General features: G+C 41.7%; 1 protein-coding gene across 1 annotated transcript in view; it reads right to left on the reverse strand.

Moving 5' to 3' along the window:
• Positions 1-964: 964 nt before the first annotated feature.
• The window catches only part of NUDT3 (nudix hydrolase 3), a 97,754-nt gene continuing 71,731 nt past the window's right edge, over positions 965-26,987 (reverse strand). Inside the window, exons 3-5 of the mRNA XM_064284723.1 lie at positions 12,207-12,251; positions 11,304-11,388; positions 965-9,390 (exon numbers count right to left, since the gene is read on the reverse strand). Of these exons, the coding sequence (XP_064140793.1) occupies positions 9,212-9,390; positions 11,304-11,388; positions 12,207-12,251 (309 nt within the window). The 3' untranslated portion in view covers positions 965-9,211. The remainder of the gene's footprint in view (positions 9,391-11,303; positions 11,389-12,206; positions 12,252-26,987) is intronic.

The raw sequence follows: 26,987 nt of genomic DNA on the forward strand, positions 1-26,987 counted from the left end.
GAGCAAACTGCCATCTAGACATACACACCTCAGTCTCCTGTAAGTTAGGTTAATGTCAATCTTGCCCTGGAAGTGACCCCCTGGGTGTGCTAACCACCACCAACTTGCTGGGCTTACAAAGTCTAACCAGTGGTGATACCATGAGTCACATCCCAGAGAGGCCAGGTTGCCTCTGGTTGGACAGTTTTTCTGTGACACACTGTTTACTCTTGCTCTACACCCCCATCCCTTTGCTCCCAGGCCCACTCCTCTCCAACATCCTGCTGACTCCTCCTCAAACATGGCTGATGTTACAAGACTACTCTCCTCAAGAACGCTTCACATGCATAAAGTGAAACTCCTCAGCCTGGCTTCTGTGGTCTTCCATAACTTGGCCTCATCATACTTTATTTTTCATTATAGCTCAAAATGCTCTTCATTCTGTCCTTAGGCCAGGGGGCTTACTTAATGCTGCTCTCCTACTGACAACACCCTGCTTGTTCTCCTGCCTTTCTAAACCATGAAATCCTACCTCCACACAGCTCCAAAAGAATGGTTTCCGCTGACACCTAACTCCACCATGCTGACTACTGCTCCGACACAGGAAAGCAGCTTCTTGCTCTGCTGCCTTGTTGTCCCTGATGTGGCTCACCTCTTCTTCCCATGTGCTCCTTTCAGACGGCCCCTAGCAGGCCCCCAATAATGCCTCCCTAGCTGAGGGGAGCAGGCCCTGTCCCCAGCACCAGGGTCTCTCTTCTTGCAGGGCTGGCAAGAAGAAACAACACCGATTCTCACTGCCTGCCACAGGTTTCTCCACCTCATTCTTCACGGGCATTCTCTAAACAACAAATTTTCATTGGGGCCACCCTTGACCCCTGGGCAACTTCCAAGGACCCAGAAAGGAGGGTGCTGAAATCAAAAGAGGAATGATGCGAAGGACTCAAGAAAAACCTCTGCAAAGAAGAGACGACACTAACACGGATGTGTGTGAAATACTGGTTTTTATTGGTTGGCACAAGATTACAACCTACAATCCAATGCCCTTCCCTCCCACACAGCTCAAATGGAAAGAAACTGATTAACACATAGAAAGGAACTGTACACTCACAGGTTTAAGCATTTGTTTTTACAAAAAGGGGTGGGATATGGGGATGGCAGAATTTTAGGGGTAGTACCAAAGCTCTGTCTAGACCACAGAAGGAGAGTGTCTGTCCTCTGATTGTTGCTGGCACCACATAAGGGGACGCTTTAGTACAGAAGGGGAATGGTTACACATGGCCAGTCTGCTGTCAAAGGGGGGAAAGTAGGACTCGCATCTGCTGTGCACACGTCTCAGACACAAACTGGGGCTGGACCCAGTTTCCCTTTCATTTCTGCCTCCTCCACAACCTGATTGTACCACTGCCGCTGGTAAAAAACAAGCCTGCACCCATGGGAAAGAGGGGTGTGAAGGAAGCCCAGACACCTTCCTTGAGAAAAGCAAAGGGGAAAACTCAGTTTCCTTCTGCCTTCTCTGGACCAAATCCCATTCCCCCTCAGTTCCTGAGAGCACTGTGAGGTCCTCCTTACAAGTACTGCGAAGTCGCTCGGGAAGAGGCCAGGCCTGGGCAGACAGGGCAGAAAGGAAAGCGCGATTTTCCATGCAGTACCAAGTAAGATTGTTTTAGAAACAAAGGAAAAAACTGAAAACACCACCATGCGCCCTTGGGTTTCAAAATTTCTAAGTCCCGGAGCACCTCCGGATTGGGGGTGGGGGCAATACTACTCCAAAACTCCTGTTTCCTAAGCCCGGCACCAGGTCGAAAGAACTTTAAGGAACACCACCTCCTTCCCTCCAAGTGCCATTCCTTGGATTCCTCAGTTTTGTTGAGCTCAACCAGGGTTATTCCTGCCACCCTCTGCTCCAAGGATGACTCTGCCTGTTGGTCGTTCCATTTCCTACCCTTTCTACAAATACAAAACACTCCCTAAACAGTGATCCATACACTTTGTCTCTGTTGGCCAAGGGACTAGGTGACCTAACGGGAAGGCCAAGTTGTTTGCCTTTCTGAGTGGTCCTGATGGAAAGAACAGTAGCAGAGTTCTAGGGGATCAGAGCAATTGCGTTTGAGCCACTGTGTGATACCCAGGAGTCTGGTCTCTGGGTGTGCGGGCCTCCTGCTCTATCTCAGTTCTGGAATCATTATTAGACTTGGCCAGTTCAGCCTCAGCTAAAATGTAGGAACACGAGGGGGAAGGGACAAGAATTCTTGTTCTTTAGAACTAAAGTTAAACTCAATATATCTTGGCTGCTTTGCCTCAATCCAAGGGAAGCGGGCGGGGGGCGGGGGGGAGTTCCCTGGAAACACTTTTGAACTTGGCCAAAAGGGAGACGGTATCTGGGTGGTACGCCTGTGACATGGGAGGAAGCACAGCTAGTTCTTCTCTTTTAAAACTGGAATGGTCTCAGGAATATTAACCCTCTGATGCTGATGGCAGATGGAGTGGAGGTGATCATAGTGAGGAAACCTCTTAAAAAACCTTTATGCTGTTTGGAGACCATACCTTGCAACTGAGCAAACAGAGCTGCTGCCTCATTTCCTCCTCAGAGCCCATCCCCTGCCAAGGTCAGTGCAGAGGATGGAAGACAAGGCCCTTGAAATAAAGGCTGGGTTGTCAGGAGCAAAGTATGAAGATGCTACTCATGGGCTGCCACTTCACTTCCTCTCTCTGCTACACTTGACTAGGTGAGAGATGCTTGCTTCACATGGATATCACTTTCATTTTAAAACAGCTCCCAGCATCCTCAAATGGGCTTGACCTAAGCCCATGGCAAACTGGTAGCTGTCTTTCTTTAGATGCACTAACGGAAATTTGACTTTCTAGTTAAATTTCTAGTCACCCACCCTTTCTTTGATTATAAACCAGTTTGAAAGTTTTTAGACCATGGAACAAGAAAACAGATCTGGCATTTATAAAACTGTACCACACCCTGAATTTCTTTCACAACTGAGTGGACCAATTACTCTTCTACCCACTAATGCCACAATGCCACCCTATGTCACTGGGCCCTGGGCTCCCTATGTATCTGCACCCTGAACAACACGTCTATGACCATCTTCTGAGTGAGGTTCTCAGAGGCTGAACAACATATCTGAAGCAAATTAGGTTTTGATGTGGAGAGGTGTCCCCTTGGAAAATTCTGAGGACACATGCTCATAGTCATGTGAGAAGAGGTGAAAGGGTAGGCTCCTATCAGTGAGCTGTAGCTTAGATGCCTGTCATCTCCCTTCTCAACTCCTTCATGTTCCTGGGAAGAATACAGACCTCTTGCTCACTAAGCAAAGACCCTCTAAGGCTTCCCTTCTCTTCAGTGCTTTGGAAGTTCTCCAAGACCTAACTTCCAGTCTGCTCCGTGCGCAGGCTGTGTGGGCAGCAGACCCATCCGCTCCTCTACCTGAGTGTCTCTATAATCAGCCTGTACTTTCCCTGGCACAAGTCGTCTCTGTTACGCTGCTGTGTAAGTAACTAAAACTATGTTACTGGATCATTTATTATTGACACATTTTCTCCATAACAAATAGTGGTTCAAAGACCAAGGTTTAACCCTGGAAAGCTTTTTGTCGAGAAAATTAAGAGGCGAAAGAGGTTACATAGCTCTGCCAATGCTTTAGGTAGTATCAATTCAGCGTGAAAATGCTCAGGAAGACAGGCTCACATCAGGATTACTTTTTGGAGGGGTTTACGGGCAACCTTAACTGGTAAAATGATTTCCTGAAGGTGAGAGACTTTACCCAACACTACAGAAAGGGAAGTATAGTCTTAAGGCCCAGCATTTGGACTGATGCATCTTGCTTTTTCCCCCCCGAGGAGTTCCAAAGACTTAAGATTTTGATGGAAGTGCCTGGCTGGAACCTCAAGCCCAGAAGAGCTATTTTACTGTATTGTTGAGCTGTCCGCTGAAAGGTACAACCCACAGGCAACGTTCATCAGTGGGAAGCAAGGTGGCAGATGATTATTTGGGAACTAGCATTTATGTCCCCCGACTCAGTGATTAATAGAATTCCTCATTTGGTTTGGCCGGGGTGGTGATGACTCTAGCAAAATGACAATGACTGCTGCTGTGTTTCTATCATTTAAAGCCTGTCTCTAGAGGCTTAAATGCTTTTTTTGGTGTTTTACCGGTAAGTCAAGTAAGTTTTGGGGTTATGATTTGAGAATACAAGCCAAAGGAAGCGTCAAGTAATTAAACTGATTGCTCGAGGAACAGAAACAATGACTCTCTCCACCTTCTAGATATTAATCTTGCTTTTTTGGCCCAAAGCACTTTCTTCTTCAGCAGAATTCTTCCAGGTCTGCTGAATTCTGAGTTAAGGTGCCTTTCCTTCGAGCTCCCCTTCCCAGGTGGACTGTTTCATTTTCTAAGACAAGCGCAAATAATATAAACAAAGCTGCAGGGGAAAGACATGCCTCTTCCTTAGAAAGTTTCCTATTGCAGAGACAGCCAAAATCATGTGACTGCCAGCCTCTGCGCAGGAGTATGCCTGAGTCAAAATCAAACTGGAGTCTCGCCCCCCCCCCTTTTTTTAAATTAATTTTGAAGGGGACCAGGAGGACAAACTACTTGATTAATCTAAAGGTTAAGAGGTATCATTTTCTTAGATGTCCTGAGTAGGCCTCGCATATCCCTTGTCTTTATCAGCTAAAGACAAGGAAGAGTTTCTGGGTCTAACAGTCAAAGTCTGAAGCTGCCCTTTTAGAGGCAGGGCGGGAGGCTGGTGGCCTGAAAGGAGGGTCGGCCTAGAATCTCCAGGTTCCCAGGACCTGTGGTGACCTCAAGCAACTCGATGCAAGGGAAACAGTTATTTTTTAAGGATGGCTAAAAATTCTCCCAATCTGCAATTTTTATCTTAAAATCCCAAATATCTAACTCCTTTGGGTGACATTTAAAGTGACATGGAAAACAAACACTTGTCTGCCAGAGCAGCTACAATGGCAGCACAGAGTGAGGCTTCCCTCAGCTGTCCTGGATGGTGAGGTCTCTGTCCACAGTGCTCACCCCAGAGCACAGTCTGACTCTAGGGTGCTTTTCTGTCTACTCTCAGGGAGATGGGTGCCTCCCAGTGCCCTGGGGAACTAGGTTCCATCTCAGCAGGGATCAAAAGAAACGACTGCTACCTCCAATGGGCGGTGTGAACTGTAGAGCCTCAGGTCTGACCTGCCTTAAAAATGGGAACTAGAAGAAGAACTCCTTGGATTATTTAGTCACCATTAAATAATCTACCCGTCACCCCCACAGCTGCTTGAGCTAACTGTCCTGCACGTCTCCTATTTTTTGTAAAGATGTGGATTATTTTCTTTAGTGCAGACGAGACTAGAATGGACTTATGTTATCGATTATAGCCAACTCTCATTTCTCTTAAAACAAAAATCTCCACTGTGGAAACTTCTCCAGACATTTCCAACATTTCTAAATCTACTCTCAACTAGGGCAGGCTAAAAGAATATTTGAGAAATATCAAAATCACACAATTGTGGCAAAAATCACTGTGGTTATCATATCCTTTTTGTGAGCTACAAAGTGAATGTGGCTCAGGCTACGCTGTTTTTTAAAAAGCTGAGGTGGGAGGAACAACAAAGGCGTTAATCCAGCACTAGGTGGAAATGGCGAATCTGTAAACTACCACATGTGAAACCCAGGCTTCGCAGGAGAGACACTGCTTCTGGTTCAGGAGGTTTAGAAGGAGCTTCCAATTAGCGCTGTACGTGGAGAAGAGAAAGGAGGAGGAGAAGGAGTAGCGGTTTTGCAGGGAACTTTTTTTCTTCTTTTAAAAGCCACAAAGGATGACTTTTTTTCTTCTAAGCAAAGTCTTAAGAGACTTTATGTGGGCTGACTCCTAATATCAAAACAGTAAATCTTTCTTTGCCATGAAGGAACTTAACTATATAGCAACATATTTACAAAACTAATGCAAAACACTCCCAGAGGGCTGTGACTCCACTCTGCTCCCCAGAGGCTGGGAGAGGCAAGGCCTCAAGTGCCTCATGGTTCCATGGGGACTGCGCAGTGCAATGCAGAAGGCGGAAATCCTGCGGCAACACCACCCTCTAGGCCTTCTGCGACCTACTAGAGGGCGACCCTCCCACACCTTTGATCCCTCCAGATGCCCTCGGCTCAGATTTCGCAGTGAGTGAGCCCTCTGCATGCAGCGCAGATGGGGCGGTGAACACTTGTGAAAACAAAACAAAACACAGTCGACTCATTAACTGTTCCACCCTGTTATGTTTGCTGTGTGAAAAATCAAGGCTACTGTTTCACAGGTTGCAATGTTCTGGAAGATTACAGAAAAATCTCTCATTCTTGTGCGCGCGCGCACACACGCACACACACACACACACACAAGTTCTGGTCCAAGAAAAGATTACAACTTCACTGCTGTTTCCCCAATGGCTGCAACTGATAAACTAAAAATGAATTAAAAAAGAAATCATTTCTATCTTCCTCTCTCCGGAGTATGACAGACTCTGATTGGACACTCCAGTAATAAGCAGAATTTGAGACATGCAAATTCACTGTGATCAAGAGACGATATACCTGCCCTAAATACTGGAACCTGTTTTCATCAAGCCTAAATGAGGCGAGTACTGGCAGAGTTAATGGCAAAGAAATATTCTGTAATATTCTATAATTAGGGTAATTCTGTGCTTTCTTTTGTTTCTCCACGCTTTCTTTGAGGGGGGAGATAGAAGTGATTGCAATCGCAGGTCTAACCAGTCTACCACAATAGGAATGTGACTGCACACCAGTAAAAAGTGCCATGATATTCAGAACCCCGGTGCTCCTCAGAATCCCAGTGTGACAGAAAACAGCACCAGTTTCCACAATGCTGGTGTCGGACAAAGCCTCCTTTTGTCAGTTACCAAAGCATCAGTGCAATCTCTCCAGTTAACTGCACTAACAGGATTTATTCACGTCACTGAAAACTACTTTCTTGGCACAGTTCACCTTCCTGACCCAAAGACGTCATCGGCCATCAAAACTGGACTTTTGGAGTAGTATACTGTTAAACCAGCCCAGTAGAAACATATTCAGATCATTCAAGAATGCACAAATTACTATTGACACTGCAGGTCCCTTTTCAGGAGGAGTGACTGACTGTCTTCCTGCAAAGTAATTTCAATCCATACCATATATAGAGTTTATTTGGAAGAATGTGTTTTTCACTTAGTTAAATTTATTTTATTTATCTTTTTATTTGGACAGAACCTTAGAATGCTCTAAGTCAGGCAACAAGAAGCAGTATGTTTGTTTTTAAGTTAAGACATGTGAACAGTGAGTTGGCATTTAGTGTCAAATACCCTGGTGCTATTTCTGAGCACTGGGACCCTTACTTGGAGATGTGATTCCTTTCCCAGAGGTAGGACGGTAAGCTAAGGAAATGGCCAACACTGCTTTTCAGTGCTGTGTTTGAAGACTAGGAGAGAGGATGCACACAGACTACGCAACACAATTTAGTTCACTAACTCGTGACCCCAAAAACTATGAACACTAAATGACAGCTCTACCAGATATATACATTTCTTTTAGTGGGAGGGAAGAGCAAAAGCTTTTGGAAGTACAAGTATTTATTAGAATTTTCAAATAAAGAGAACTATGATTTTAATTTCACATCTTGGCTATGTTTTGACAAAGGAGATGCCACTAAGAGTACAGTGACATACTCTTGTCCCAAGCCAGGGATCAATCAGTGCCCTCCTCCAATCCATCCCACCCCACTCCCACCCCCTACAATCTAAAGACCCCTTTCTGCTTACTTCCCAACTAAACAACACAACTGGCAAATGAAACCAGCATAAAACTTGTATCAAAAACCAACAAGGGAATCTCTGCAGTGAGCCAATGCATGACATAGCTGTTCTAGTAAATGACTAAGCATCCTCTCATAGCACTTCTCAGCAGAAGATGGACCTTTCAGATCCCAGTGGGAGACAAGGTTTCGTATTTCTGAGCATGCTCCATGGTGCAATTACAAGTGCTGCAACATTACAAAGACAAGCAAACACCTGAATGTCCCCCCTGTGCACTTTTCAGGAACTTAGCATGGTTACCCAATACGGAGACAGGGCTGCACAGCTGCACTTGCAAAATACAGTCAGATGCTTTAGAGCACAAAGACAATATCCAGTTCAGCACTGTATAAGGCATATATGGACAAGAAGAGAGGCTGTGGTCGGCAATTGAGTAGCATTATGGAAGAAATTCTAAACCAGCAGGATAGAAACGGTGCTTGATGCTCCAGTTCTTTAGATGATAATTCCAAGAATCCAGTTCAAATCCCTATAGTCAACACATAGGGCAGACTTCAATTTCTATCACTGTTTCTCTGGATCTGGGATGAGGCCATTTATTTGCTCCTGGCTTGGTAATAAAAAAGAAAATAGGTCTCTTCCTGTTTCCTTCTTGGCGTGGAAACACAGCTTAGAGAAGAGAAGGCCATGAGTCCTGGGAGGGCTATGAAAGTAGCTAAACTCTTCCCATGTAGATCACTACAGTCAATGCTTGGGAATAGAGAGGACAGGAAAACTTGCCTAGCCAAAATATGTTTAAAAACCAAAAAGCAAATTAATTGCGAGGCTCCTTTTCAGAAATACCCCGAATAAAGGGGGAAAGAGAAAAATAACTCTGAAAAATTAAACAGTTAAATTCTTCTTTCTAAAAGTCATTTATTTACATATTATATGCCCAGTATATAATGTGTAGATAAATGTAGCCTACAGTGAAAATGACCAACCTACTGGACTGAAACATTACATTATAGGACAAATTCTTGAAAAGTTTTCTCTGACACTGGTATCTTTAAAAAAAAAAAAAAAAAAAATTTAGAAATCAAAGAAAAATGTCTGGCCAGGGCCGGGATAAGACAAATAGCAACACTTCAGAATCCAAGGCAGAGGGAAGGCTGTTTGCCTCTCCTCAGAGGATTACAGGGTGTTTAAAGGGAAGGACGGATCATGCACCAAAAGTACTTTACAAATGACATACCCCACCCCCACCCCCTCAATAAAAAGAGAAGAAAAAGCCCCACCACTTAACACCAAACAGCAACATTATCAATAACCCTTTCTCTGCTGCCCATCATGCCTTATTTGAAAAAGGAGGCCTGTGAGGAGAGGTGAAAGAGCAAGGGTGAGAGGGAAGATCTGCACTTCAGTCTAGTTTCCAATTTCCATTTCTCTTACAGGAAGTCTTCAGTCATCTGATGCCGGGCATCGAGCTCTGAGCAGAAACCGAGTATGTGGTGGCCACGACCGGGGTGCCGTTATTGGCCGAGTAGCCTTGCCTCAATGTTTCAAAATATGATGCCTGCACGGGTTTGTGATACTGCAGCACTTTTATGGCATCTTCTATTTTAAACCATTCCCTCTTCCTTCCTGTGGAGGCAGAGTGAAAAGAAATTAAGTACAAGAGAAGGTTTCTGATCCTATGACTTGAGAAAACATAGAAAAAAAAATTAAAACAATGATTCTCAACATTTTTTAAAATAGATTTTTTCCTTCTTTTCTTATAAAAGTAATACAAGCACACTTTACACACCTCAAAAATTATAGAAACGCCTAATGTAGAATACAGTATGAAACGTGAAAACTGAAGATTTAATAGTAACTGTGTTAAACCCGCCCTGCAGAGATAACCGCTGGTGGTGGTCCCTCTTGTGCTCCTGGGCCTCTGGGTTTTCCTCAGCTTGCACAAAAGGGGCCAAAGCCTAGCCAGCGTCCGCATCTCCTGCAAAAACCAACGTGAGCAACAGCTGCCAGAATTACTAGGGTGGTTGGCTTTTAGTCAGTTATTTATTTTAAAAATGTTTTCTAAGAGTAATATATCTACATAATAGAAAATAGAAATAAAAAAAATCTTAACACATCACTATGGATTTTTCAGTGTATTTTCTTCTTTTCAAATGCGTATTTTAAACTCTATTATTTTTTTCTTTTATAAAAGCAATAAAAGGCCACTGCTAAAAATTGGGGAAACAAGAAAGTAGAAGCTCCAAACCGAGAGGTTCTGATAGAACATCGTGGTTAGGAACATGCAGTCCGAAGCTAACGTGCAGGACTCCCATCACACCACCAATCTAAGGAGCTGTGTAGCCCTGGGCAAGTTAATGAACCTCCCTATGCCCCAATTTCCTCATCTATAACATGGATAATATATAGTACCTGCCTCACAAGTTTGCTGTGAGGATTAACTGGTTTTATATATGTAAAGTACCTGCAGTGTGCTCTAAGGTTTTGCTTTTTATTATCACCGTTATTGTCATCTCTTTTCAGGCTGTCAACAAGTCTGTTTTCAGTAACCCCCCCCCAATGAATTTTAATTATGACATGAAACCATTAAGAGCTGAAGGGCTGTGAACTGTCCAGATCAAGAGATGAAGTGGGCATGGGTGGCAATGCACTTGCTAACAATAAAGGGATTTTGGCAAGTGAATTTTATCCACTTGCCAATTTACAACAGAAATTAAATATTACACTTTTCTAGAATATACTTTTTTTCAGAAGTAAAAGATTAAACCATGAGCCAACCATTAAACCAACTGAATTTTTGGTTCAAAAGATACATACACAAGAGTGATCTAAGTGATCAGTAAAAATAGCTCCTTAGGAGAAAGCCGGGTGTAAATGAAGGTGAGCAGGAATGAAACTGCAAACTATTTCCCACTGCTCTGTTTCTACTAGATGACTCTGGAGGGAGGGGCTCACCCCACCAAACCAGCAGAGTTTTCTCCAACGGTGTGAATGAGCCCCACAAGGAACAAGAAGACCACGGCCGTGGTCTTACCTCCAGTCCCCATGGCTAACAGTGGACCTGGCATTGTGGAGGCCTTTGATCCAGTATTTGCTGGCTGGGGATATTAAGGTGTATAACCTTTCTGGGGAGGATCTAACTCGATTTTAGAAACATTTCTTATTTTTATGGGCCATGTCTCAATTTGTTGGCTCTTAGAGGATTTTTTTTTTTTTTTTAAATTTTGGTCCTAGGACAGATAAGCGGGGAGAGAATTAGTTTCGCTTTTCTTTTTTGAAAAGGCTTTTTAATAGAACATTTGTTGACAAAGGTAGACAAAATAGTATAATGAAACCCCCATGTACCTAACTTCTGCTTCCGTTTAAATATTTCAAAATACTGTTTATCTCAAGTTCGAAGATGTACATGGTTATTTTATTAAGCATATCCCTTTATTATTTCTTTACTAGGCTCTAGTCTCTGCTTCTGGGTAACCGCCTGTGGTGTGGCAAGTGCTGGTTGTGGGGAGCTCCTTGGAGGCTGTCTGGTGATGACTTACCGATGTTGACTGAGTCTTCCCAGTCTTCCAGCACTTCTGTGACAATAAGCACATAGACATATGTTCTGTGCTTTCTTTCCTGGTTCTAAAAGGCAGAGAGAGAAGGACAGAGAACGTTTGTCCTTGAGAGCCAAAATTACTTAAACGAAACTTACTCCTATGCGTATGTTCGGAGAGCACAGGTAACAAAGATTTCCCTCTACTTGTTATCACCCTATAGTCATACATGGAACTGTGGTGGGCGGCCTGATTAAAACATGCCAACTTGAATCTGAGGGTGTGCTCTCTGGCTGGGCCTCTAAAGCCACGGTGTTATACTCTTTTTCTCCTTAACACTCCCCTAAGTGCAACTTAACAGGAATAATGCCGTGAGAAGGAAGCTCCTGACTCGCAAGGAAAAGGCACCAGGTAAATTCAACTAGAGGGAACACCAGAAAATGAAGAGACTGTGGATGGCAATGGCACCACTGAGGTCTCATGCTTTGGTGGGCCCATCAACCCAAGGAAGCTGGTATCTCGCACACCTCTCCCCCTTTTCTTCAAACTCAGATCATCTTTATTCTCTCTGCTTTCTCACTTCCTTCTACCTTCCTCCAAGTTTGTACCACAGCCTACTTCCCTGTTGCTCCCTCCTTTGCTGTAACAATTTACCTTCCATTTTTCTGTGTTCTCTACACTTACCTACCCCTTCTACTACCTTGGGAGGAGAGAGACAAAGGTTGGGATGGGGAAACAATACTTACAAGCAATTCTAGTTGTTTGGAGGAGACTACGGGATTCAAAAGGAAAGCGTACTATTCTTTGTTTTGAAAACTCAATGAAACAGAGATGGCATCTGACCTAGATTAAAATATATATGGTTACTTATACGATGCCACTTGTATCAAAGATTTTAAAACTTACCTCAAAAATTCCGACTAATCTTCCCAATGTCCCTTTTACTCCAGCCTGAAAAGTAAAAAAGAAAAATGAACATGTTGACTTTGTTTATACTGCTGCTCTCATTCTGAATCTTCCCAAACAGTTTATAAAATAGAAATGAAAACAAGTGGCTACAGCTTGGGAGGACTCCAGAGGTCTGTGGCGGTTATATCAGTGTTTCCCTGTGTGTCCCAGACTGGTAAAAACAGCAAGGCATACTCCGGAGAGGAAGAATTCCTCTCATCTCCTTAGTGCAAAGCTGGCCAAAGAGAGCGAGATCATCAAGGCTGTGAAGCTATACCAAAGACATATTCAGGTATTAATTATTCATTCATTCAACACGTATGTATTAAATGCCCAAGTTATGCCAGATACCAGTATAGGTGCCAGAGGTACAGCAGTGAATAGCCTGGAATTCAAGACCCATGAGAGAAGAACCCTGGTCAGACTGGGTTTTCGATATACACATTAGGTCCAGAATAGAGCTCGGCACCCTGCAGTAGCTCGGTAAAGTGAAGTCCACAAACATAATCAAGGTCGTTTTGACAGTGACAGCTACTATGACAGAAATGCAGAGAACACTGTGACTGGCAGAGAGATGGGGGGCAACCAGGAAGTGGTTAGGCCTTTTCTTTGTGGTAAAAATATATGTAACAAAACATTTGCCATTTCAACATTTCTTACAATTCAGTGACGTTAATTACAATCCTAATGTTGTGCAACCATCACCATTATCTTTCCAATTTTTTTCATTCCCCCTAACAGAAACCCAGTGTCACCGAAGCAGTGACTCCCCTTTGCCCCCTCCCTCCTTGTCCCTGGTAACTACTAATAAACTTTGGTCTTTATACATTTGTCAAATTCTAGATATTTCATATAAGTGGGATCAGACAATTCTTGTCCTTTTGTGACTGACTTTTATTTCACTTAGCATAATGTTTTCAAGGTTGTAGCACCTATCAGAACATTTTTCTTTATGGCTGAATAATATTCCAATATATGTAGAGACCACATTTTGTTTATCCATTCATCCACTGATGGACATTTCAGTTGTTCCCATCTTTTGGCTATTATGACTAGTGCTGCACAATGAACACTGGCATACAAGTATCTGTTTGAGTCCCTGTTTTCAAATCTCTTGGATATATACTTTGGAGTAGAACTGCAGTGTCATATGGTAATTCTAATGAGCCACGGAGGTGCAGCGGTTAAGTGCTCAGCTGCTAACCAAAAGGTTGGCGGTTTGAACCAGCCGATCCTTGGGAGAAAGGTGTGGCAATCTGCTTCTGTAAAGATTACAGCCTTGGAAACCCTTTGGGGCAGTTCTACTCCATCCTATAGGGTCACTAAGAATCAGAATCGACTCATGGTTAGGGTTTGTTTTATTTATTTAAATTTTTTACTGTGCTTTAAATGAAAGTTTACAAATCAAGTGAGTCTCTCACACAAAAACTTATATACACCCTGCTACATACTCCCAATTGCTCTCCCCCTAATGAGACAGCCCACTCCCTCCCTCCACTCTGTCTTTTCGTGTCCATTTCACCAGCTTCTAACCCCCTCTTCCCTCTCATCTCCCCTCCAGGCAGGAAATGCCAACATAGTCTCAAGTGTCCACCTGATCCAAGAAGCTCACTCCTCACCAGCATCCCTCTCCAACCCATTGTCCAGTCCAATCCCTGTCTGAAGAGTTGGCTTTGGGAATGGTTCCTGTCCTGGGCCAACAAAAGGTCTGGGGGCCATGACCACCAGGGTCCTTCTAGTCTCAGTCAGACCGTTAAGTCTGGTCTTTTTAGGAGAATTTGGGGTCTGCATCCCACTGCTCTCCTGGTCCCTCAGGGGTCCTCTGTTGAGTTCCCTGTCAAGGCAGTCATTGGTTGTAGCCAGGTACCATGTAGTTCTTCTGGTCTCAGGCTGATGTAGTCTCTGGTTTACGTGCCCCTTTCTGTCTCTTGGGCTCATAATTACCTTCTGTCCTTGGTGTTCTTCATTCTACTTGATCCAGGTGGGTTGTGACAAACTGATGCATCTTAGATGGCCACTTGCTAGCATTTAAGACCCCAGATACCACTCTCCAAAGTGGGATGCAGAATGTTTTGTTAATAGATTTTATTATGCCAATTGACTTAGATGTCCCCTGAAACCATGGTCCCCAAACCCCTGCCCCTGCTACACTGGCCTCTGAAGCATTCAGTTTATTCAGAAAACTTCTTTGCTTTTGGTTCAGTCCAGTTGTGCTGACCTCCCTGTATTGTGTGCTCTTTCCCTTCACCGAAAGTAGTTCTTATCTACTAATTAGTGGATACTCCTCTCTCACCCTCCCTCCCTTCCCACTCTCGTAACCATCAAAGAATGTTTTCTTCTCTGTTTAAACTATTTCTCGGGTTCTTGTAATAGTGGTCTTATACAAAATTTGTCCTTTTGCAACTGACTAATTTCACTCAGCATAATGCCTTCCAGATTCCTTCATATTATAAAATGTTTCACAGATTCATCACTGTTCTTTATCGATGCACAGTATTCCACTGTGTGAATATATATTTATTTTTAATGGTAATTCTGTTTTAACTTTTTGAGGAACTGCCAAACTGTTTCCCACAGCAGTTGTACCATTTTGCATTTCCACTAGCAATGGTTAAGGGTTCAAATTTCTCCACATCCTTGCTAACACATTTTCTGTTTTTCTGATCATATAGCCATCCTAAACCAAAAAAACCAACCCTATGGCCGTCAAGTCGATTCCGACTCACAGCGACCCTATAGGACAGAGGAGAACTGTCCCACAGAGCTTCCAAGGAGCGGCTGGTGGATTCGAACTGCTGACCTGTTTGTTGGTTAGCAGCCACAGCACTTAACCACTATGCCACCAGCGTTTCCACAGCCATCCTAGTCGGGGGTGAAATGGTATCTCATTGTGCTTTCTTTTTCTATTGTGGCAAATATACATGTAATAAAGGATTTGCCATTTCAACATTTTTTACATGTGAAATTCAGTGACATTAATTACATTTATTCACATTTCCCTAACGACTAACGGTGAGGCACTGGGGGTTCAGTAGTGGAATTCTCACCTCCCATGTGGGAGACCTAGGTTCAATTCTGAGTCAATGCACATCAAACAGAGCCACCACCCATCTGTCAGTGGAAGCTTCTGTGCTGCTATGATGCTGAACAGGTTTCAGCAGAGCTTCCAGGCTAAGACATACTAGGAAGAAAAGCCTGGTGACCTGCTTCCAAAAATCTGCCAATGAAAACCCTATTGATCCAATCTGCAACTGATTATGGGGATGGTTTAGGACCAGGCAAAGCTTCATTCCATTGTGCATGGAACATGCAACAACAAAAATGACTAATGATGTTGAGCTTCTATTCACGTGCTTGTTGGCCATCTGTATGTCTTTAGTGAAATGTCTCTTCGAGTCTTTTGCCCATTTTGATTGGGTTGTTTGTCTTTTTGTTGTTAAATTGTAGGAGCTCTTTATATATTCTGGATCTTAAACTGTTACATGATACGTGGCTCCTAAATATTTTCTCCCATTCTGTAGGTTGTCTCTTCACTTTGTAGATAAAGTCTTTTGATGTGCAAAAGCTCTGAATTTTGTCAAAGTCCAATTTACCTATTTTGTCTTTTGTTGCTTATGTTTTTCGTGTCATATCTAAGAACCATCATCAAAAACTAGATCCCAAAGCATTACCCCTATGTTTTGTTCTAAGAATTTTATGGTGTTAGTGGTTAGGACTTCTTTATATGTCCCATCTGCCCTTCCACGTTTTTTAGATCTGTGTCTCTCTTTGAAGCATTCTAGGTGAATTTTTGAGTCTATTCCAATTTACTACTGTTATTTTCAACTGTATCCAGGGTAGAGTTACCCTACATCTAACCTATTTTTGATGTGATTACTATATTTTTCATTTCTACTTGCTCTTTTCATATCCAATTGTTTCCATATGCCCACTTTTGCTTCCATAATTTCTTGCTCTTTTTAAATAGAAGTTATGTTTTTATTTACTTTTGGGCATCCTGAACATGTTTATTTTAGGTTCTTTGTTGGGTCAGTCTATGAAATTAATTTCATCTAAAGCGAATTCATGACCCGATTAGTGAAGGGTTTACCTCTGAGGCTGCTTTCCCCAAGCCTTCCAGAGCCAGGTCTTAAAATATTAGTTTGGGGTTCCTGCTCTAATGTGTTAATGCAGAGAGAGCCACAGATTTAGAGGGTGGCTCTGCACCATCCTTCATTGTGTACTGTTATCTCTGTCCTCTCATGCCTAGACCCACATCTTTCTAAAAGCTCCTGGGATCCTTTCATGTTCCCCCTCCCTTGCTATCTCAAGAGGGACACTTGGACTCCCCCTCACTCCAAGGGGTCCAACTGCCAGCCATCAATTCTGCCTCTGGACCTGAGGCCATACAGGCTGTAGTTTCCCCTTCCCATTCTGCAGTTTTGTTCTGTTTCAGATCCATGGAGGTATTCACCTCGTTTTTGAGCCTCGTTCTGTCTTTCTGGCTTTTGCTTTTTGTATTTTATCTGTCTTTCCTGGGCATTTGGACAGAAGAGATGAGGGAAAAACAAACCCACTATGCCATCTTGACCAGAAATGCCTGGGTAATACCACAGCTTGTTTTCTATTACTACTGTGATATTATTTGTGTAATAAATTAAAGCAAAGATATTTTCTAAACAGAGTAGGTACTAAGTTTTTATAGAATGAACAAAAAATTTAAATGAGTACACTCTAAAAGTTCTTAAGAGATACTGAATAATAGAAACAATAATAATTAAAAAAACCCAAACCCACTGCCATCCAGTCGATTCCGACCCTACAGGACAGAGCAGAACTGCCCACAGGGTTTCCAAGGAGCACCAGGTGAATTCAAACCGCCAACCTTTTGGTTAGCAGCCATAGCTCTTAACCATTACACCACCAGAGTTTCCAATAGAAACAACAGAAGCAGATTAAAAAATCCTAGACTGCTAGGTGAACTTTATTTCAAAATTAGTTTTTGCTAATTATCTGGCAAAGAATTATCTTCCTTTCTCCTGCCAACATGCCTGCTTTCTCCACTATTTTATATCCATTCTTTTTTCCACGTGGCTTTCAGTCTACTTAAATGGAAATGTCTACCTTTTCTTATTTAAATCACTTCTCTACATTTTTAGAAATAACTGCCCTCCACCGCAAGCTAAGACTAGCTAGATTGTACTTTATGAATTAACCAATGAAGCTGCCTGAACAAGTGGGACAAGCTGACAGGCCAGCCTGGGCTGGAAGGCCAACTCTGCACCCGGATCTGGGCAGCCCAAGCATGCTCACATCATCTCCTGGGACATGTCACATGTGTTCCCACCACGGGCCTCTGCTCACAGGGCCTGGGAGCAGAGCCATGGGTGCAGCTTACAGGGCATGGGGGGTGGTGATGAAAGATTTATAGAGGCTATTATTCACCTTTCTCTTCTGCAAAGCGGAGAGGGAGTATCTTCTCTCTAGCAGCTACTATTCAACTAAATTTCTTCCTTAAAGAAGCCAAAGTTTAGAAAAGGAAACAATCTCCAAATTTTAAGGGCATAAATCAACTTAATATTATGACAACGCAATATGATTTATTTAAAATTTTTGTTTAATAATAGTCACTTCTGGATTTACTCTGTGGCAGAGGCAGTTGGGAAAAACATAAAAGCACCTTTATTTATGAAATAGATTCATTATTGAGCAGCTTAGTGTAAATCAAATAATGCTGCCATTAATCTTCGATTTGTAGAGGCTAATAATTTTATTTGTCCCTTAGTCTTTCTTTCAGGTTTTATACTAATACTCAGGGGATCTACTTGGCAGAATTTTATTTAAAGTAATCCTACTAGTGAGTCCACCGTAAAAAACAAAGACATATTCCTACATTTACTAGCTTTTAAAATTGGGATTAGTAGTTTTATCAGAAAGAGACTCTCTTCTAGTACGAAAAATGATTTCAGTTGTTTAAAGTCATGGTGCTGATAAACACAACAACTCCTATTAGGCCAAGGTCCTCCAACACAGGGTTCACTTTAACCACCTTACTTTTTCACATATTCTCCCTAACCCTGAGTCTAACTTTCAGCTCCTAGCTCTCTCCCAAGTGCTGCCCAAGCAATCTGAGAGTCAGTTATTTTTATCTCTCACATGATTGCTGCATGCAGGTCTGGGTAGGTGTCAGGGTCACATCTGACAGATATTTGGCTCAGACATTTGGGGTTAAGATTTGATTCAGGGTATATATAAGTATGGGCCAGCGTGTATGGACCTGCTTTTCCCCAAATCATATGAAAGCATTTACAATTTCAATTTGTAAGTCAAAAGCCTCAAATCCAGAGAAGGAGTCTTAATTTAAAAGCCCATCTTGGTTAGCAGTGAGAACTCCAAAGAAAATGGAGTTTCTTTCATTGTTCAGCCAAATGGAGGTGAAAGCTTCCTTGAAACTCAGAGTGTTAAAATATTCATTGTAGTGCTTCAGGTCTAGTCAACAGAAATAATGTGAGCAACTGCCTACTTTAAAAAAACCCACAAATGTCTTTTCTTTGGGGGTGTTTTACTGGAACTGGATCATTTATCTTGGAAAGGGCTGGACCAACTCGGGAGGCCTCAGTGGTCCATCTTCCCTTCCAGTAGTCTCCCGTTGTGTGTGTACGTAGGCCTCAGAGAGAGGCACTTTTGTGGGTGGGGCCTTTGAGCCTGCCCCTAAAATGATCTTTTACTACAAAAAACTTGGCTTTGCTGTTTAATTTGGATGGGCATGAAGTGGACTGCCACCTTCTAAAACCAATTTTTTACTCTAAGATGGACACTTTGGTAGACACCATGGTCATTCCCCCTTCCTCCTTGCTACCAGCACCCTGATTCTGTTTAGGTGAGGGCCATGACATTCTTGGAGAAAGTCTGCCTAAGCCAGGCTTGGGAATTCCACTCCCCTCAGTCAGTATGAGGCACACGACCCAGTTCTGGACAATGGCCCATGAGAGGATATGTCTCAGGGGCTTTTGGGAAAGATTTCCTACCGTGATAAAGAGAGCTGTACAAGAAGAAACCCTATTCTCTCTTGCTTGTCAAGTGGGGACCTGAAACTTGGAGCTGCTACAGTCATCTTGTGACCATGAGAAGAAGGCCAAGAAAATCAATGAGAAGCGGACCCAAAGCCCTGACGCTGCTGAGCTACCGAAGCAACTCGGTACCTGCCAACGTCTAGACTTCTTACGTGAGAAAAATAACTGATGTTGTTGAAGCTGCCTTTAGTCAGGTATATTGTTACTGGTAGCTGAAAGTCCCCTGCTACTCCTCCTGCCCTCGGATTTAAAAGGTGGCTCTCTGACAAAGACTTGAGTGTCCCACAACAAAATTCTGGACACTCAAGGGAACTGTAAGGTAAAAGCTTCCCATATTAAAGAAATAAGCCCAAAGTTCCTTCCAAAAGGAACTCAGAGGAGCAACTCTAATGCAAGTGCTTCCTATGAGGAAACCCATGAGCAAAAAACACATGGCCTTTGATACATGTAACTTTCTGGCACTTGGCAAGCTTTGCAATTACAGAAGGAAGGAATCACAGTAAAGACACATGGAAGCAGATGGGAAACCAGTGTAACCCCATCACAGGGTTGTTTTTTTAAATGAAATATTTCAATCATCAGTGAAGTAAAGAAAATAATAAACATTCATGCCACCACTACCCAGCTTTGTCAAATACTAACATGCCATTTTGTGTTCGATTTTTTTTTTTTAATAACTAAAACATTAGTGCTACAACTGAAGCCCCTTGTATACTTTTCCACCCCCTGACAGAGGCAACTACTCATCTGAATTTGTTATTTATTCTTCTTGTTTCTGTTTTTGTATGTGTATCTATTAATTAGCAAATTTAAGTGTAACCAAGTTCTTTTTATCGAGATTTAACTTGGAAACTCGGCTTTTTATTTGAGCGACTCAGGGACCTTTCAAGATGAATTAGAATCAGGGTTCTTGAATTTACTTCCCGTGCAGTACAGCACAGTACAGTACAGTGTGGTGCTAGGCATTTTGCATTTGTAAATTCACTGAATTAAAAAGAAGCTGTTAGGTGGCACCTCAGCCAGGTAAGCTAGACCTGTCCAGAGCCACTGGCTGCTGCTGATAGCTTAGTGACTGTAGAATCTCCAGAGGCAAGGGTTACATTTAGTAATGCTGAAGCCACTGTGAATTGTGTTGGAGTCAACGGAAAATAAAGCTGTGGATATACTTCCTAATGAGTAAAAGTCCTTTCCTGGAATGTGGAGTTGGATGGGAAAGCAAATACAACTGTTTGGAAGAGTCTTCTGGACTCAATTCATTTAGCAGAAGGCGACTGGCTCCTCTCCCAGTAATTCAGCCTCTATTCAGGGTTCCAACACAAACCAGCTCAAACATAGTGCTATATTCTTTAAGAGGGCAGATTCTAATCTCTAGTCTGAGCCACTGAATTAATGACTCATCAATGGGTGGCATTCAATTAAGTGTGATAATGAAGACAGCCAAATCGAGTAAAAGATATCTTTGCTTTTAGCCCGAGTTTTTTTTTTTTTTTTAATGGCTGAAAAATAACTTAGGAGTAGTTATTTATAATAAAAGTAAGCTAACTGCAGTGTACCTTTAGGGAGCCCTGCTGGTGCAATGGTTAAGCAATCAGCTGCTAACAGAAAGTTTGACAGTTGGAACCCACCAGTGGCTCTGAAGGAGACAGACCTGGTGATCTGCTCCCATAAAGGTTACAGCCTGGGAAACCCTATGGGGCAATTCTACTTTGTCACACAGGGTCACTATGTGAGCATAAAACAATGCCAAAAAATTAAACTTATGTCAAATATATATATATAAATAAAGTTTCTTTCCTAACTACATGTTTAAAGGAAGCTCTCCAACCTAAATTGCTCATATAGTCCATTACCCTTACTGATTTGGGGACAATCCTGAGGGTTCAGTTCATCCTCACCCGTGTGATTCAGGGTAAATTACTAATCTTTTCTCCTAATGATAATAGCTGGTATTTGATTTCTTACATATCTACCTATGAAGCAGGTGTTGTCATGACTTCTATGTTCCAGATAAGAAAAGTGATGCCTAGAGATGATAAATCATTTGCCAATACCATGCAGTTAAGCAGCAGCACAAGGACTTGAACTGAGGTGTGTCTGATCCCAAAGCCTGTGTACCTACCAGCCTTATTTCTCATCTGTGCTGCTGGGAGAAGAAATTAAGACACCTTCTGGAGGGCAAGCTATTTAAATAGAATCTTAAAATTTTTTTTGTATTTGCAATTACTAAAAAGAATATTACATAAATCTTCTGTCTTCCAGACTACCTGAAAACCTGAACAGTCAGTATGAAGGATCAGTTTTAAAAAAAGGGAGGGGAGTGGAAGGGGAGAAACAAACATTTCAGAAAAGCTGGTCCAGTAATCTTAATTCTGGTGGTTTTTACCTGATAGGCTTCTCAAATTTTCTTTCTTAACAATAATCTAGCTTTTATTTTAAAGGCAGGGCTGATAATTTGTTTGAAATGATAAAAGAACATTTCAGTTTTGCCAAATGTCACCATAAAGGTGATCTTGTTCTTCCTGAAACATTTAATGTTGTATATATTCAATTTACCCAGTAGAAACAAACAGTTCATTCCAAAGCAGCAAGAACTAACACTACACCTCCCTCTCAATCTGCTGCTCGATGGCATCATCCTTTTTTTTTTTTTGCATTTTGCAGGGGAAGTCAGCACAACTGAACCAAAGCAAAAGCTAAGAAGTTTCCTGAACACATCCAAACACTCTGAAGGGCACAGCGCCTGGGGCTGGGGCCTGGGGGTCATAGTTTCGAGGAACATCTAGGTCAATTGGCATAACAAGGTTTATTAAGAAAATGTTCTCCATCCCACTTTGGTGAGTGGCATCTGGGGTCTTAAAAGCTTGCAAGCAGCCATCTAAGATGCCTCAATTGGTCCCAACCCACTTGGGGCAAAGGAGAATGAAGAACACCAAAGACACAAGGAACACATTAGCCCAAGAGGGCTAAAGAGACCAGAAGAAGTAGATGGTACCCAGCTACCACCAACCAGCGCCCTGACAGGGAACACAAGAGAGAGTCCTGGATGGTTTGGAAGACAAGTGCAAAGCAGGACTCAAATTTGTGTAAAAAGAACAGACTTAATGGTTTGACAGAGACTGGAAGAGCCCCTGAAACTATGGCCCCTGAATGCCTGTTAACCCAGAACTAAAACCATTCCTGAAGCCTACTCTTCAGACAAAGATTAGACAAGACTATAAAATAAAAAAATAATACATGTGAGGAGTGTGCTTCTTAGTTCAATCAGATACATGAGCCCAAATGGGCAACTCCTGCCCGGAGCCAGGATGAGAAGGCAGGCAGGGACAGGAACTGGTTGAATGGACACAGGGAACCCAGGGTGGAAAGCGTGAGTGTGCTGTCACATTGTGGGGATAGCAACTAATGTCACAGAACAATATATGTACAAATTTTTATACGAGAAATTAACCTAAGTTGTAAATTTTCACCTAAAGCACAATTAAAATAAAATAAAATAAAAAACAAAAACAAGCAAAACAAAGCCCCTTTGCCATTGAGTTGATTTTGACTCACAGCAACCCTAAGGACAGACTAGAACCACCACACAGAGTTTCCAAGGCTGTAATCTTCAAGGGAGCAGACTGCAACATCTTTCTCCTGTGGAGTGCCTGGTGGGTTCACACCACTGACCTGTCAGTTAGCTGCTGAATGCTTAACCACTGTACTACCAGGGCTCCTTGAATGCTGTTTGGTATTTACAAAAGCACGCACACACACACAAAACGTATTTTGTTGTTGTTGTTCGGAGTATACACACCAATTCAACTGTTTCTACATGTACAATTCGGTGACACTGATTACCTTCTTCAAGTTGTGCAACCATTCTCACCCTCTTCTGAGTTGTTCCTCTCCCATTAACATAAACTTCCTGCCCCCTAAGGTTCCTATCTAATCTTTTGAGTTGCTACTGTCACTTTGGTCCCATACAGATAGTTCTTAAAAGAGCATAGTGCTCAAGACAGACATTTCTTACTAGTTAAGCTAGATTATTATTTGGTTTTTAAGAAGACTTCAGGGGATACTTCTGGTTTAAGTTTTAAAGATTATCTCAGGGCAATAGTTTTAGGAGTTCATCCAGCCTCCACGGCTCCGGAAAGTCTGGAGTCCATGAGAATTTTCAATTCTGTTCTGCATTTTCCCCCTTTTGATCAGGATTCTTCTATAGAATCTTTGATCAAAATGTTCAGTAATGGTAGCTGAGGGACTATCCAGTTCTTCTGGTCTCATGGCAAAGGAGGCAGTTGTTCATGGAGGCAATTAGTCACACATTCTATATCTGCCTCCTACTCCTGACTCTCCTTCCTTTGTTGCTCTAGGCAAATAAAGACTAATTTTCTTGCCTTGGATGGCTGTTTGCAAGCTTTTAAGACCCCAGGCACTGTGAAATGAACTAGAAGGTAAGCACATTATTAGGCCAATTAACCAGGATGTCCCATGAAATCATGACCTTAAACTTCCAAACCAAGGAACCAAATCCCATGAGGTTTTTTGGTTGTATATAACCAGCCTCAGTGGATACTCTTTTTTTGGTCATTGTTGTAAATATATCACACAACTTATGCCAATTCAACTTTTTACAGGTATAGTATCATCCATTTTTTATTCTAGCTATTCTAATAGGTGTGTAGTGGCCTCTCGTTGGATGGCATTAATGGCAATACTTTTTTTCCAAAAGCAAAATTACTCATTTAGATAATCTACAAAAACTAGTATCTTTTATATATATGTATTCAAAAGGAAAAAAAAAAGGCTTAAATAGTACAGAATTTAATTCTGCTTGACCAGAAGTATAGATTTAACCCAGATAATCTCTTGATGTCCTTTTTCAACAGTATGATTCTGATCCTATAAAAATAAACCTCACTTAACATCATAGTCCCTATATAGACAGGCACACTCCCTCAGGCGTCTCAAGTCTGAGATATTCTCACACTGATGTTCTCAATTAGTTTTGTACCCAGAACTTTGTTAGTGATACAGTCATAAATAGTTGATCTTCTTTCTTTCGGCTCTCATAAGTCTCAGTTAAAGCATGTCATGGAGGAACTCTGGCCATCTTGGTTGAAAATGATCATTTCACTTCTTTAACTGCCCCACTCTCTATTCTAAAAACCCACTTTCAAAGCTTGGTTCTTTTGAATGTTGTTATGGCTTACTTTGAAACCAAAACTGTTCTAGGGCCTGACATGGAGTCCTACCAAGTCCCTTGACTGACAAACGGGTTGTTCAGATGGCATCCCTGATTGCCCACTGATGTTCCAAAGTTACTCCTCAATCCCAAAAGGCAGTAAAAACGAAGAAAAACGGAGCCAAATGAAATAAACATTTTAGCGGTATTCAAGGAGGCTTCTAACAACTGCTATCCCATCTGAAAGACAAGACTGCTTAGTATGGATGCGGTCTAATGAAGCCAGAATGGTGTGTAGATGGAAGAAAAAGGTATTTCGTTTCCCACAAATGTAAATGTTTGAACCTACTATTTATGGTATAAACACATTACATCTGTTTTTTGAAACTATTAACTTGCCATCCTCAATACCATGGGATTTCATCACCAATAAAAGGCACTTACTATATAAATCATTAGGAGAAACTAGTGGGATGGAGTTTCGTTCCTCCAGGATCAGCATTTTTTTTTTTTTATTTCCAACCACAGTAACATATAAAACTATTTTAAAGGTAAAACAATGAAAACATCTCTTAGAATATTCAGATTATAAATTCTCAGTTCCCCAAGGGGTCTTTGTGCCCAGTCTATGAAATACTGTTTGAAGAAACTAAAATTTTAGTTTATAAAAATGTCTTTCAATCATAAAACATGAATGGAAAAGAAATTTTATTTTTATAACTACTGATTTAATATTAAAACCCACAATTTTTGTTTTAGTTGAACTTTAGATGCAGGTTTACAGAACAAGCTAGTTTCTCACTAAACAATACATATACTGTTTTATGAAATTGGTTAACAATCCCACAACATGTCAACACTCTCCCTTCTCAACCTTGGGTTCCCTATTATCAGCTTTCCTGTTCCCTTCTGCCTTCTAGTCCTTGCTCCTGGGTTGGTGTGTCCCTTTAGTCTTGTTTTGTTTTATGGGCCTGTCTAACTTTGGACGAAGGGTGAACCTCAGGAGTGACTTCATTACTGAACTAAAAGGGTATCCGGAGGCCAGGCCATACTCTCGGGGTTTCTGCTGTCTCTGTCAGGCCAGTAAATCTGGTCTTTTTTTGTAAAACCACAAAATTTAAAAATTCTTACAGAATTTGTGGTTCATAGAAAATATATTTATAGACCTCAACAAGATGTCTAAGATTTGAGTTCCTTATTTTTATAAAAACAGATACGAAATGTTTATTATTAAATTACATTGAATCTAGTAATTTCCTCAGCAAAATGTACTTATATTTAACATGTATCATAACCATAATTCTTTAAAAGATATTTCCCTGTCCCTGCAGGCAAGGCTTTGTTGATATAGTTATAACATCTGAAACAATCTGTTGTACAGACTTCATGTTTTCTGTGATCTCTTCTAACTTTCCAAAATTTTTATAACCAATGAGCTAGACTGCTGGTCAATACGCTGAGCACCAGGAAGAAGAGGTCTCTGTCTAATCTTTCACTTTCTTAACCCAATTTGAAAATCTTTCTTCCTTCCTCTTTTCCTCCTTCCCTCTGCCCCTATTTACAAAGCACTCACTATGTGCCAGTAATTTTTTAGGTGTTAGGGACACAGCAGTGAACAAGACAAAGACCTCTGCCCTTGTGAAAACATTGGGCTCAGATATAAACTAAGAGACACAGACTTATAAAATTTGGCCAAGGTCTCCAAGCCTGTAACTAGAGAGAGGCAGAAGGGATAGAAAATGACAGCAAAAAAAATGCCTCCTCTTTTTAATTTATATATTTTTTCAATCCCCCCTCCCATGGCCATACAGGTATTTACATACACATGTATTTAAAAAATTTTTTAAAAAAATTTTTTAATTGGGTTTTAAGTGAAAGTTTACAAATCAAGTCAGTCTCTCATACAAAAATTTATACATGCCTTGCTAGATACTCCTAGTTGCTTTCCCTCTAATGAGACAGCACACTCCTCCCCTCCACTCTCTATTTTTGTGTCCATTCGGCCAGCTTCTGACCCCCTCTGCCCTCTCATCTCCTCTCCAGACAGGAGCTGCCCACATATTAATTTACATTTTTTATGAACCTCCCAGTTCACTTCCCTGTTTGATATTTGAGAATACCCGTGAGAAGCTCATAGTCAAGAAGGAAGGCTGACAGGTAAAAACTCACACAGAAGGAAATATGTTACTACTGGTAAGTATGAAAATTTTAAATTTTATTCTTTTTACTTGCCTCTTTGTCAGAATGTCCACATTGTGTAAAAAATATACAGGGAAATATGCATTACATTTTATGTTTTCTGTCCTTTCGTTCTACTAGAAACATTGCTTGTGTAATCAGAAAAATGGGTGAGCTCTAGTGCTCACCAGCTTAATCAGTGATCAAACCTGACCACACTAAGAGCATCACTAAGTGCTTAGAAGGAACACTTAGAACACTCAGAATAAGAGCCCTATCAGATTATATTCTGTTTCTATTTTTAAGATTAAAATATTTACAAACCACTCTGGTGACATTTCC

The sequence above is a fragment of the Loxodonta africana genome, chromosome 1 (genome assembly GCF_030014295.1).
Source record: "Loxodonta africana isolate mLoxAfr1 chromosome 1, mLoxAfr1.hap2, whole genome shotgun sequence".
NCBI classification, from domain to species: Eukaryota; Metazoa; Chordata; class Mammalia; order Proboscidea; family Elephantidae; genus Loxodonta; species Loxodonta africana.